The sequence below is a fragment of the Anabrus simplex genome, chromosome 2 (genome assembly GCF_040414725.1).
Source record: "Anabrus simplex isolate iqAnaSimp1 chromosome 2, ASM4041472v1, whole genome shotgun sequence".
Classification (NCBI taxonomy): domain Eukaryota; kingdom Metazoa; phylum Arthropoda; class Insecta; order Orthoptera; family Tettigoniidae; genus Anabrus; species Anabrus simplex.
Genome location: NC_090266.1, coordinates 961,239,805 through 961,254,078, shown reverse-complemented (window position 1 = coordinate 961,254,078; position 14,274 = coordinate 961,239,805). Strand labels below are relative to the sequence as shown.

Here is a 14,274-nt window from a genome sequence, read left to right as displayed (position 1 = left end):
TTATCTCCGCAATCTGACTCGAGGGGAAGATTTCCAATCTTTAACTATGTAACAGTCAATTTCCTAAAATGTGAACTTTTCTTCCTCATCATCATCATAATCTGTTTACCCTCGGACTTAGCGAGGGATCCCTCCTCTACCGCCTCAAGGGCAGTGTCCTGGAGCTTCAGACTCTTGGTCGGGGATACAACTGGGGAGTATGACCAGTACCTCGCCCAGGCGGCCTCACCTGCTATGCTGAACAGGGGCCTTAGTGCGGGATGGGAAGATTGGAAGGGATAGGCAAGGAAGAGGGAAGGAAGCGGCCGTGGCCTTAAATTAGGTACCATCCCGGCATTTGCCTGGAGAAGTGGGAAACCACGGAAAACCACTTCCAGGATGGCTGAGGTGGGAATCGAACCCACCTCTACTCAGTTGACCTCCCGAGGCTGAGTGGACTCCGTTCCAACCCTCGTACCACTTTTCAAATTTCGTGGCAGAGCCGGGAATCGAACCCGGGCCTCCGGGAGTGGCAGCTAATCACGCTAACCACTACACCACAGAGGCGGCTCACTTTTCTTCCTTCTCATGTAAAAGTTCAACTAGTCAAGAGTACTTTACGGAAATCCGGGGATAAAGAGTGCGTTACCCTCACGAATTCCCCTTCAGTTAATCTTGGGGTGACTACGATTTTGTAACTGTTTTCATCATCATCATCATCATCATCTGTTTACCCTCCAGGTTCGGTTGTTCCCTCGGACTCAGCGAGGGATCCCACCTCTACCGCCTCAAGGGCAGTGTCCTGGAGCTTCAGACTCTTGGTCTGGGGATACAACTGTGGAGAATGACCAGTATCTCGCCCAGGCGGCCTCACCTGCTATGCTGAACAGGGGCCTTGTGGAGGGATGGGAAGATTGGTAGGGATAGACAAGGAAGAGGGAAGGAAGCGGCCGTGGCCTTAAGTTAGGTACCATCCCGGCATTCGCCTGGAGGAGAAGTGGGAAACCACGGAAAACCACTTCGAGGATGGCTGAGGTGGGAATCGAACCCACCTCTACTCAGTTGACCTCCCGAGGCTGAGTGGACCCCGTTCCAGCCCTCGTACCACTTTTCAAATTTTCGTGGCAGAGCCGGGAATCGAACCCGGACCTCCGGGGGTGGCAGCTAATCACGCTAACCACTACACCACAGAGGCGGACTGTAACTGTTTTCACTATTGTAAATTGTAACTTAACTTGTATATCTAGTCACCTCAGTAGTTAGGGATTAGCCTCTGCATTGTCGGGCCACAAGCCCAAGTAGGGTTTTATCTTTGATTTCAAGGAGCGCAAGTGTACTCTATACATTTTTTATTTTGGGGCCAGTAATTGAACCTGTTGCTTTCCATAAAGGCCCAGTAGAATAGGTACTCGATACTCCCTGTATTATTTCTTCCATGTAAAAGAAAACTGATACGGTATTGTTAAATGTAGGTTGTGCCTAGAGAGTGTAAAGTGTAAATTTTTTGAGTGAAGACGCTCTAATCTCTAGTGTAAAATGTAAAGGTTGCCTTGAGTAGGCTGTAAGGGTTTGGGAGCTCGGTCTCCTTGGTTGAATTATAGAGCATAGAGGCTCTTTTCTTGTAATATAATAGATATTTGTGTAAATATTGAGTGGTGCCTTTGTAGGCCTGATGCAAGCATTGTAGTGACGTAATAATTATTTTCCCCACGCTCTAAAAGAGAGGATGGCATCGTCAGACTTATAAAAATATCCAAAACGGCTAACACACAACTGAACATACGTAAAATACATAGGTTATAAAACTTTTGAGGCTATTTCACAAATGGCGTATTATGAAAAAAATGAAATGAAATGGGGTATGGCTTTCAGTGCCGGGAGTGTCCGAGGACAAGTTCGGCTCGCCAGGTGCAGGTCTTTTGAAGTGACGCCCGTAGGCGACCTGAGCGTCGTGATGAGGATGAAATGATGATGAAGACGACACATACACCCAGCCCCCGTGCCAGCGAAATTAACCAATTATGATTAAAATTCCCGATCCTGCCGGCAATCGAACCAGGAACCCCTCTGACCAAAGGCCAGCACGCTAACCATTTAGTCATGGATCCGGACGGCGTATTGTTATTGTTATTATCAACAACCAAAGTAAAAATAACCTGACATTAAATGCATATGATCAGCGACGCAAGAGTGTTTGAAAAACCATCCCTATGGAGTTATTATCAGTGCTGATCAAACACTTACGTGCCATACGTATTGGGGCAGGACTACATCGTACACATTTTTTCATAATGAAATTACAATGAATTAATCGTCCTTCTCGATTATAAAAAGCCGGTATAGCCAGAATATTTCATCGTAGAAACATCTTTATCAGATCCCGAGAAAATTTCAATCGAGTAGGAGGGCTTCCGAGTGCGTGACGCTACAAGCTACACTTCCTGGAAGACGAAAACATGTGGCGTTGCCCCACTTGCCTCTCCTCCGTGTTCAGGATTGACCAAAATCTACCGTCAAATGTAACCTAATTCCCTTCTAACCCGAAATGTTAATGATCGTGAGTATACAGGTAAAAAAAAAATGTACTTGTGGTTTTCCCAAGCAACGACAGTATGTTGCCCTGTTTATATTTCTTTCTTTCTCAATCTGTTTACCCTCCAGGCTTAGATTATCCCTCGGACTCACCTCTACCGCCTCAAGGGCAGTGTCCTGGAGCGTGACACATTGGGTCGGGGGATACAACTGGGGAGAATGGCCAGCACCTCGCCCAGGCGGCCTCACCGGCTATGTTGAACAGGGGCCTTAGTGCGGGATGGGAAGATTGGAAGGAACAGACAAGGAAGGGGGAAGAAAGCGGCCGCGGCCTTAATTTAGGTACCATCCCGGCATTTGCCTGGAGGAGAAGTGGGAAACCACGGAAAACCACTTCCAGGATGGCTGAGGTGGGAATCGAACACACGTCTACTCAGTTGACCTCCCGAGGCTGAGTGGACCCCGTTCCAGCCCTCGTACCGTTTTTAAAATTTCGTGGCAGAGCCGGGAATCGAACACGGGCCTCCGGGGGTGGCAGCTAATCACACTAACAACTACACCATAGAGGCGGACAGCGATGGCTTACTGATAGAAAACGTGTGCGAGTTTGTGAAGTGGGACGTAGTGTTACACCAAGTAAGCTGTCTGATAAACTGGAGACAACAGTCACCGTGGTGTAGTGGACTAACCACAGACGCTTTGACGCTTGTTGCGTAGGGAGATGGGTTCACATCTCAGGAGCGATAAATGTTTTTATTCATATTTTAAACTTTGAGGTTCAAATAAGAGTCCATTCGTGCCTCATTCAACCAATAGCATGCATGTTGAATGTGTAGTGACCTGACACTTGGTGTAGCCTAGCAGTCCTGGTCATTTCTTCTTCTTCTTCTTCTTCTTCTTCTTCTTCTTCATTATATGTTCACCCTCCAGGGTCGGTTTTTCCCTCGGACTCAGCGAGGGATCCCACCTCTACTGCCTCAAGGGCAGTGTCCTGTAGCTTCCGGCTCTGGGGCGGGGGATACAACTGCGGAGGATGACCAGTACCTCACCCAGGCGGCCTCACCTGTTATGCTGAACAGTAGCCTTACGGGGCGATGGGATGATTGGAAGGGATAGACAAGGAAGAGGGAAGGAAGCGGCCGTGGCCTTAATTTAGGTACCATCCCGGCATTTGCCTGGAGGAGAAGTGGGAAACCACGGAAAACAACTTCCAGGATGGCTGAGGTGGGAATCGAACCCACTTCCACTCAGTTGACCTCCGGAGTTGACCGCTATGTATTCAGCAAATAGGTATGTTGACACGCTCCTCATCTACGGCGAAGCAAGACAGAACGCACAGGAAGTACAGCGCCTGTACCAGGAAAGATTTCCACGCAGACAACATATATCTTCGTCACTTTCCCGAACAGGTCCTGTTAGAGAGGCACCAGTTACGTCCGGTGAATCTGCTGAGGTCCGCCTCTGTGGTGTAGTGGCTAGCGTGATTGGCTGCCATCCCTGGAGGCCCGGGTTCGATTCCCGGCTCTGCCACGGAATTTGAAAAGTGGTACGAGGGCTGGAACGGGGTCCACTCAGCCTCGGGAGGTCAACTGAGTAGAGGTGGGTTCAATTCCCACCTCAGCCACCCTGGAAGTGGTTTTCCGTGGTTTCCCACTACCCTTCCATGCAAATGCCGAGATGGTACCTGACTTAAGGCCATGCCGCTTCCTTCCCTCTTCCTTGTCTAACCCTTCCAAACTTCCCATCCCCCTACAAGGCCTCTGTTTAACATAGCACGTGAGGCTGCCTGGACGAGGTACTGGTCCTCCTCCCCTGTTGTATATCCCGACCCAAAGTCTCACGCTCCAGGACACTGCCCTTGAGGCGGTAGAGGTGGAATCACTTGCTGTGTCCGAGGGAAAAACAGATTAAGAAGAAGAAGAAACTGCTGAGATGTTTTTGGACACTTCCCGTGAGAATCCTCACACAAGTACCCGGGCAGTAGCACAACAGGCCAACAAGGTAAGTGGATTGAAGTCCTATTCTCAGCCAACCTAGAAGTGGTTTCCTGTTGTCCATTTTTGTTTACTAGTTGTTGTTGTTTTTTTTTTTTTTTTTTGCTAGGGGCTTTACGTCGCAACGACACAGGTAGGTCTTATGGCGACGATGGGATAGGAAAGCCCTTTACTAGTTGTTTAACGTCGCAACAACACATAGAAGGTTTTCGACGATGGGAGAGTGGGGGGCGGGGAAAAGCTAGGACTGGGAAGGCAGCGGCCGTGGCCTTAAATAAGGTACAGCCCCATCATTTGCCCGGTGTGAAAATGGGAACCCACGGAATACCATCTTCAGGGCTGCCGACGGTGGGGTTGGAGCCCACTATGTCCCGAATGCAAGCTCACAGCTGCGCAACCCTAATGGCACGGCCAGCTCGCTCGTTGTCTACATCAGTTTCATGCGACAAAGTACCTACCCTAAAGATCTTAACAACCACGTCATTCTCAATCCTAGCAATAATTAATTAGCTACAACAGGTTATCACATAAAAGCTCGCATGCTCTCTAAGTACACATGGCTGATGATCAAGATGCCCCCAAGTCCCTTACATGAAGGAACAACGATAACTTACAGGCATCTAGACTTGAAACCTGCATGTTTTAAGTCCCATTTGGGAGGTTCATATCTAAGGAAGTATTGCCTAGGTAGTTCCAAGACTTCCAAACTCTGCTCACCTTTTAACACGGCTCAGAGCAAACTACATGTGTAGGCCTAATATCAAATACCCATGTCCCTTCAGAGACGCATATAACAACAAATCGCTTTTAAAACTTCAAATTTGTGCCACAAATGTAGGTTCAGTATAATTTTCGCGGAAGACTCATAATTCTGTTGGTGTAAATTAATAACACTAGTGTCTACAATAAATACTTATAAGTGTACCCTATAATAATAATTTCTTGTGGCTATTTCTAGCGTGGTGCAGCCCTTGTAAGGTAGACCCTCCAGCGAGGGTGGGAGGCATGGGAACTGCGTGTTTTTGTAGTGAAGGATTGTGTTGTGTGTGGTGTGTGAATTGCAGGGAAATAAACATTTAAGGTTAAAATCTCCGACACGGCCGGGAATCGAACCCGGGACCCCTCTGGATCGAAGGCGACTATGCTGACCATTAAGCCAAGGAGCCGGACACCCTATTAAAAAAGGGGCTTTCATAAAGAAAAATACCGAGCTCAATAGCTGCAGTCGCTTAAGTGCGGCCAGTATCCAGTATTTGGGAGATAGTAGGTTCGAACCCCACTGTCGGCAGCCCTGAAAATGGTTTTCCGTGGTTTCCCATTTTCACACCAGCCAAATGCTGTACCTTAATTAAGGCCACGGCCGCTTCCTTCCCATTCCTGGGCCTTCCCTATGCCATCGTCGTCGTAAGACCTATCTGTGTCGGTACGACGTAAAGCAACTAGCAAAAAAAAAAAAAAAAATCTTCCCCTCTCAGAAATGTTGGAGGTAGTTACAGTCACACTACTTACATTTTAAGGGAATGCAGAATTTAGGGGAAACTTCCTTCTTTGTGATATTTGAAGCTATCTCTTTTCAGATTCGATTCAGTTAATTTATAACTGTTAAGGTTCTTCAGTCTGTCGAAACTAATTTATTAAATAAACTGAAAAAGAAATCATATGATAATACAAGTATACCGGTACCAGAAAGAGAAACCTGGTGCAGGTCTTTCGAGCTGACTTATGTAGGGAACCTGCGCGTCTGTGAGTATGGGGCGCTGCCTATAGGCTAATGAATTCTAATGTTAAAGACCGTACAAATACTCGTAGTCTCCGAACCAGGGAAATTAACCCATTAAGGCTAAAAATCCCCGACCCGCCAGGGAATTGAACCGGGAACCCCTTGGAGTAAAAGCCAGTACGCTAACCACCTGGCCATGAAGCCGGACAAAGTTCGTGGTGGTGCATCTCTTTCCAGTCACACATCCAATGGAGATTCTAGTGGCTTTACGTCGCACCGATACAGATAGGTCTTATGGCGACGATGGGACAGGAAAGGTCTAGGAGTTGGAAGGAAGCGGCCGTGGCCTTAATGAAGGTACAGACCCAGCATTTTCCTGGTGCAAAAGTGGGAAACCACGGGAAACCATCTTCAGGGCTGACGACAGTGGGATTCGAATCCACTATCTCCCGGGTGCAAGCTCACAGCCGCGCGCCTCTAACCGCACGGCCACCTCGCCCGGTCCAATGGAGATGAGCTGCACGTATCTTTCTAACGACATACCAATCCTCCTGCCAATCTTAAATTTCTGTCAGTACCAGGAATCAAACCCGAGCCTCCGAGGACGGCAGCTACTAGCGCTAACCGTAACACTGTGGAGATAGACGTCTGGTCGCAACGTGTACCGAAACTGCGCTGCACTAAATGCTAATCTAGTGAAATAGTGTTCCAAAGCTATTTGCCTTGAGAGGCTCTACGTAAATTAAAAAACATGCCTTTGTTGACGAGACTAGTCATTACAATGCGCTGTATTTTCTGGTATGAGCTAGAGCAGTTTTGTTACTTTCTTTGATCTGTTTCAGTCTTATCCTTGGCTTTGACAGTATGAAAGTGACTGAAGTATGTGCGATCCTAGTAATGCCATTCCTTATGAAGCCAGTCCCTGCTGTGAATGCTGTGAAAATGTTGCAAGTTGCTTTACGTCGCATCGACACAGATAGGTCTTTTGGCGACGATTGGACAGGAAAGGGCTGGAAGTGGGAAGGAAGCGGCCGTGGCCTTATTTAAGGTACAGTCCCAGCATTTGCCCTGTGTGAAAATGGGAAACTACGGAAAACCATATTCAGGGATGCCGGCAGTGGGGCTCGAACCCACTATGTTCCGAATACTGGATAGTGGCCACATTAAAGCGACTGCAGCTATCGAGCTCAGTGAAAATGTTGCTGATAGAGTCGGTTGGTGCATGCATTTCAGTGGGCATGGCAGACAGATATGTAACAGCAACTTCTGGCTCGGTGAAGAAAGCAAAGGGAAACTGCCTTACTCCTCATTTCCCTACTACGACTCTTCAGTAATGCCAAGGCCATCAATGACAGCTAATGGTGGAGCTGTTGAGGATCCAACCAGTCTCCGGGCTGAGGACTGAGCATACATACATACATACATACATACATGAAAAGGCAACAGCAGGAAGTATAAATAGTTCTGAAATTATCTTTTTGAAACGACGCGATGGATACTCGGACCTGTACGACCAACATTACTGAGCCAGCCTGTTGATCACTCTGCTACCAAAACGCTTTATTGAATGCTGGTACCGAGCAGGGTAGGCTTAACAGTGGCCACGGCTGTGCATTGGCTGTAAAGCTCTGCATTCGGGAGGCGGTGGACTGGTTGTGCCGTCAGCTGTCTAGAGAATACACTTCCTGCCGGAACAGATCGTTTTATAGACCACGACCGCTATCCCCTAACGTTCTCTGCACCACAAATCACCTCCCTGGCCTCAGAGAGGGCGTTACCCTCTAGGAGGCCCGCTGAAAACAGAATGCTGGCTTATATGATGACGTATAACTGATGTTTGAAAACTGACATGCCAAAATCTCTAAAGTTGAAGCCCATTCGGGAGAATTTCCCAAATCATGTTTATTTTGTACCCATTTGTATAACCTCGCAAAAGCTCGAAAAAAATCGGTGTTTGACACACAATAGACTCCCCTTTGAAGTCTAAGACTGTCCCATTTGGTCAAATGTAATAAAAATACTGCATATTCTGACGATCCATAATTCAAATTCTGACGCTGATAATGGCTGTTCAGAGTGTGAACCATCCCCAATTTCTCAATTTCCTTGAGAGCAAAGACTCAGACGCTGCTTATGCCTCGGTACCAGATCGATTCGCCCCAAATAACAATGGCACACGCCAGAATGGACCCACCAAGCGAATTGCTGCGCGGTTCGAGACACGTAGCTGTGAGTTTGCATTTCGAAGACGATATGTTCGCACCTCACTGTAGGCAGACCTGAAGATGGTTTTCCGTGGTTTCTTATTTTCACATCGAGCTATTACTTAAGGCCTCGGTTACTTCCTTCAGAGTCCTAACCCTGTCCTATCCCACCGTCACCGTAAGACCTGTATGCGTCGGGACGACGTTAAACCAACCGAAAAAGAGAATAGCAAAATGGGTCCATAATAATACAGTCCGCCTCTGTGGTTTAGTGGTTACTGTGATTAGCTTCCACCCCCGGAGGGCTGTTTCGATTCTCGGCTCTGCCACGAGGGCTGGAACAGGGTCCACTCAGTATCGAGAGATCAACTGAGGAGGGTTCGATTTCCACCTCAGCCATCCTCGAAGTGGTTTTCCGTGGTTTCCCAATTCTCCTCCAGGCAAATGCCGGCATGGAACCTAACTTATGGCTAGAGCCGCTGCCCACAAAGCCCCTGTACTGCAGTTGTGCCCCAGTTGTGTCCCCCGACCCAAAGTCGCACGCTCCAGAATACTGCCCTTGAGGCGGTAGAGTTGGGATCAATTTCAGAGTCCGAGGGAAAACCAACCCTGGAGGATAAACCGATTAAGAAAGAAAGAAAGAAAGAAAGAAAGAAAGAAAGAAAGAAAATAATACAGGGTGATCAGATATGTTAGCCGGCCCCGTGGTGTAGGAGTAGCGTTCCTGCCTCTTACCCGGAGGCCCCGGGTTCGATTCTCGGACAGGTCAGGGATTATTACCTGGACCTGAGGGCTGGTTCGAGGTCCACTCAGCCTACGTGATTAGAATTGGGGAGGTAACTGACGGTGAGATAGCGGCACCGGTCTAGAAAGCCAAGAATAACGGCCGAGAGGATTCGTCGTGCTGACCACACGACACCTCGTAATCTGCAGGCCTTCGGGATGAGCAGCGGTCGCTTGGTAGGCTAAGGCCCTTGAAGGGCTGTAGAACCATGGGGTTTGGTTTGGTTCAGTTTGGATCAGATATGTTTACTCCGGCATGCGGTGTTTTTATTATGGCCGAGTGCGCTTTCGTTTGTTACGTAAATCGAGGTCAGTAGCGGGAAGGTAAACAATGCAACACAAACAGTTTTAGAAGTTCCCAATTTACCAAGTTATGAGAGGTGTTGGTGAAACTGCTCGCCTTCAGTCTCCACACATTTTTGCCACCCCGTTAGGAAATTATACATCACACACCGCAGTTCACGTTGAGGAATCCCGGCAATTTCCTGTTGAGGAATCCCAGCAATTTTCTGATGTATGTTATTATGTTTCAGTTCTTATATGGCGTGCGGGCTCGTCTTTTACACGACTTTTTAAATTTACCCCAGAGACAATAATCGCAGACGGATAAATCGGGGAATGAGGGGGCCACACATTTTTATTAATAACTAGGTTCTATGGAAACACTTTGTGTTCGCAGTGTAAGCAGTGGTAGACTACCGTTGAAAAAATGCAAAATAACGCTCCCTGTAGGTCAATCCTTTGAAAAAGAGGGTTAGTGCGGTATTCATATAAGTAACAGAATCACCCGTACTCTCAAAAAGACGGTCCTATGATTCTTTAACCACTAATGGCACATCATACACCGATTTCTGCGTCATGGAGGAGCACTCAAGTAACATTAGCTACCGTCCTTGGTGGCCTGGGTTCGATTTCCGGTACTGCAAGAGATTTAAGAATAGCAGGAGGGTTGGTATTTGGTTAAAATGGCACGTGCAGCTCACCTCCATTAGGGGTGTGCCTGAAAAGAGTTGCACCACCTCGGAATGAGGACATAAGGTTACTTTTACTCCAGTAACGATTGTTTTGTGTACACATATAACCAGAAAGGCGTCTGTTCTCTATGTCAGAAGCGACCTAAATTCCTACTGGCAATAGCTCTAAAATGCCCGACGCCAGGCTGTGGCGACAATCCGGTCGGTAGCTCCGTCGCAACTCATGAATCATATCTACGACAGTTTTGTCGAATTGTGCTAGGACGTCCCCCAGAACGGACGCGCGTCGGCCTCATCTGACCGCCGCGACAAATGGACATGGGCTACTGGTTCAAGGGCGGAACCAGCTAAAGAAGCTAGCCCAACGCAAACAACATTTGCGCATCGCCACGCTCAACATTGGGGTTCTTACTGGACGCAGCCGCGAACTAGCAGCGATGCTGAAAGAACGAAGAATGGGGAGTGCATGTGTGCAAGAAATACGTTGGAAAGGCCAGAAACTCGTGACATCGGAGATGGTTATAAACTGATACAACCAACACGAATGGCATTGACGTCATCGTACGCGCAAGCCTGCGAGATCGAGTTGCTGAGATTCACCGCTATTCAGACAGTCTTATGTCAGTTACAATCGACAATGTATCTTCTCGACTTCGTGTCTTCTCTGCATATCCACCACAATCTGGCTGCGGAGACCTAGAGAAGGCAGGAACAGTTTTGGCAGGAGCTACACGATGTTTCGTCGTGTCCTCAGGATGAGTTTCTACTTCTCTGTGGTGATAATGAGCATGTTGGTCACACCAAGGTTGTTCATAGCTGCCATGGTGGTAATGGCTACGGTATCCGAAATGATGGAGTATCCTACAATAGTATCGGATGTGAAGGTCATATCATCTGGCTGTGTAGTCCCTCACCATAAGCTGCTCACGACATGACCTCACCCAGTATAGAGCTTGCTAACCTTGGACGTCGGGTGCATGTGGAGGAACGGAAATGAAATACAGCAACGCATGCAGGGGAAACAAACGGTGTTTCTGAGGATTGTAAGATATTTATCTCCGAAATCAACGTGCACAGTATCTCTTCGACTTATTAATTAAAGAATAGTACTTTTGTTCTGTTAGGTTATCAACCCAGAGGCTGGTTGGATCCTCAAATAGTACCATCAAAGGCAATACAGTTATAGGAAAACCACAAAAACCAATGGTAGCAACTAAATGACGTATACTAAGCAAGACGAGGAGTGAGGTAGTTTGCCATTGCTTTCCTCACCGGGCCAGACAGTGCTATTGTAGCAAAACTAACCCTGTGAGCAACACTTTTCATAACACTCAGGCACACTGGTTGTACTCTGAATTTCATGTCACAGCCATGAAGGAGACTGGGACTTCGGTGGAAGCTACACTTTGCTCTCGCCTGTGCCAAACGATGGATGCAAAAGTACTGTATCCATCAAGAAATGACATCAGGCAGCATTTTTGTTCTAAGAAGGGCAAAATAGTGACATAAAAATTGATAGCAAATTTATACAGCAAAATTTAGTTCAAACAGGATGTGTTTTGAACAATAAAGTAACAATGTTCGCATATTTGAAAGTGAATGCTTACATCCATTTATCAAAGGATAGCATATTCCTCGCTTAAAAGTAGTTAGTAGTGTTTGTTTGTGTTAAAGTACACAGGTAGGAGGCAAAATATACGTAGAAGGCCTACCTTCTTAACACACATACTGTATACTTGTAATGTGAGTTGAAATAAAAACAAAGAAGGAGAACAACTACAAAAGTTGATTTAAAATATGTACAAAGTTTTTAAATGTTGTATATTTACAACAAAGACAGACCTAAACAAACAGTAAGTAAATAAAAACAATACTGAATTTTTCGGAGGAGCACGAACTATGACAAAACAAGGAAATGATATGTGAATTTATAAACTAGAAACAGAGGCATTTAATATTTTATTAATCACAGTATCTGATCCTGATAATAAATCTACCTCTGTAGCAAATAACAATACAGCTGTTGTAGTGGTGAAATGTTGATATTTGAACGTGAAATAATTTATACTTGTGGAACATGAAAGGGGATAAAATTCAATAGTCCTGGGGAAACATTTTTATTGTTTATATTGTTTTGTTTGACGTTTGTATCAAACTTACCGTTCGTTATTCAGTAATGTGAGGTTAAAAATATTTCTAAAATACCGTGCTGATATATCCTGGAGCTCAATGGCAACAGTGCCATATTACATGCCTTTCTCTTGCCGACTGGAGAATGACCAGTGTTACATAAATCCTTCCAGAAATTGTAATCGCAGAAACGTCAGTAATTTTTTAAAGTGACAATTTATTTCCCCTTTCCTATGACAAAGTACATGAATGTATGTTAGGAGCGTACTGACCTGTGACGTGACAGAAGAGATATCCGAGCAAGAGAAGCAGCAAGTGAGAATGTGGCGGCATTAGTGCGGTGCTCTCGTCTAGACCTCTCGTACACTACTGAGAGCATAATGTTGCGTCGCGTAGCGTCTCGCCTCGCTCGGTCGGTCCAGCGTCCTGCGCCCAGCCTCTCCCCCCCCCCCCCCCGCCCGCCTCACCCCACCCCGCACCGCCCCGTGAATACCTCCATAACACAAACACAGAAAACATCTTCTCTGAAGTACGTTTCTCCTCACGTCTGCAAACTGTTTTTTTTTCTACCGGAAATTTAAAACAAATTATATAATGGTGAAATGAAAATAATAATGATACATATATACAAGTCGGTTTATCGTTCTTTATTCTGACAAATAAATGCTCAAATAGTAATATGAAATACATGCAAAGTGGTTTATCTTTTCTTATTCAGACAACATGTTTTGTTTCCAGCTTAGAGTCAATAACTCCCTGCTGACAATCTTTTAGCCCGTACGACTTTGAAATATTGTACTTACGAAACTATAGAGCGTTAGCAAAGAAGCGCAACCATCTCGGGTTAGTATCACGAGGGAACCGCTCGTAGCAAGCATCCATGAACTCGAATGCAAGCCGTGTTATAATATTTAACAATAATAATATTAACAGAACAGTATGGCATATGCATTTCTTTTTCCTATATCAGTTTTTGTAATACAATGAAATACCTCGTCCTTAATCGCATCCCCAAACCCCGACGTTTGACTACAAACAGAATCGTTCAATTTTACGATAGGCTCGAGAAATGTAGTTATTCACCTTTGGTGCGTATTCTTAAGAAATCTCAGTCAGTATAGGAATAATATTGGTGGAGTGTAGAACATTCTTACCCACGTTTTGCGAATACATTTATTGAGTGTTTTAAAAAATCAGCCTTTTTTCTATTAAGCTCCCAATAATATTGCGCACTTGAAAATTGAAACTACGTTGTAAAGGGTCTGGAATATTTATAAGGTCGTTTTAAATTATAGTTCATGATCACGATATCTCGTAAAAGAGAGTGTGTGTGTAATAGTGTTTGTTTGTTTGTTTGTTTGTTTGTTTGTTTGTTTGTTTGTTTGTTTGTTTGTTTGTTTGTTTACTTCTAAACCCTCAAGAAGAAATATTTCTCCTTTGATTAAGGAAGTGTAGGAATTCTAGGATGTTCATGAAATCTGAGGGTTTAGTTAAGGGCACTTGCTCTTCTATACCACCGAGCTCGATAGCTGCAGTCGCTTAAGTGCGGTCAGTATCCAGTAATCGGGAGACAGTGGGTTCGAGCCCCACTGTCGGCGGCCCTAAAGATGGTTTTTCGTGGTTTCCCATTTTCACACCAGGAAAATGCCGGGGCTATACCTTAATTAAGGCCACGGCCGCTTCCTTCCAATTCCTAGGCCTTTCCTCTCCCATTGTCGCCGTAAGACATATCTGTGTCGGTGCGACGTAAAGCAAAATAGCAACAACATCTTGTATACCGTTGTACCTTCGAAAGATACGGAATGAATAGAATGTCTTAAAGAGTTAGTTTTCCAAAAACCAGATATTCCATAGTCTGTCCAGATTTTCCTTCAGCCAATGGGCAATTTAAGCAAAGTGATTTCCTTTAGATTCGCATTGTCACCTGAGAAATGAATCTCACATTAGGAGATAAGGAG

At 45.8% G+C, this 14,274-nt stretch overlaps 1 protein-coding gene across 1 annotated transcript in view; it reads right to left on the bottom strand.

Moving 5' to 3' along the window:
- Window positions 1-12,666, bottom strand: part of LOC136863222 (uncharacterized) — a 514,687-nt gene extending 502,021 nt beyond the window's left edge. Inside the window, exon 1 of the mRNA XM_067139591.2 lies at window positions 12,589-12,666. Within this exon, the coding sequence (XP_066995692.1) occupies window positions 12,589-12,649 (61 nt within the window). The 5' untranslated portion in view covers window positions 12,650-12,666. The remainder of the gene's footprint in view (window positions 1-12,588) is intronic.
- Window positions 12,667-14,274: the final 1,608 nt, after the last annotated feature.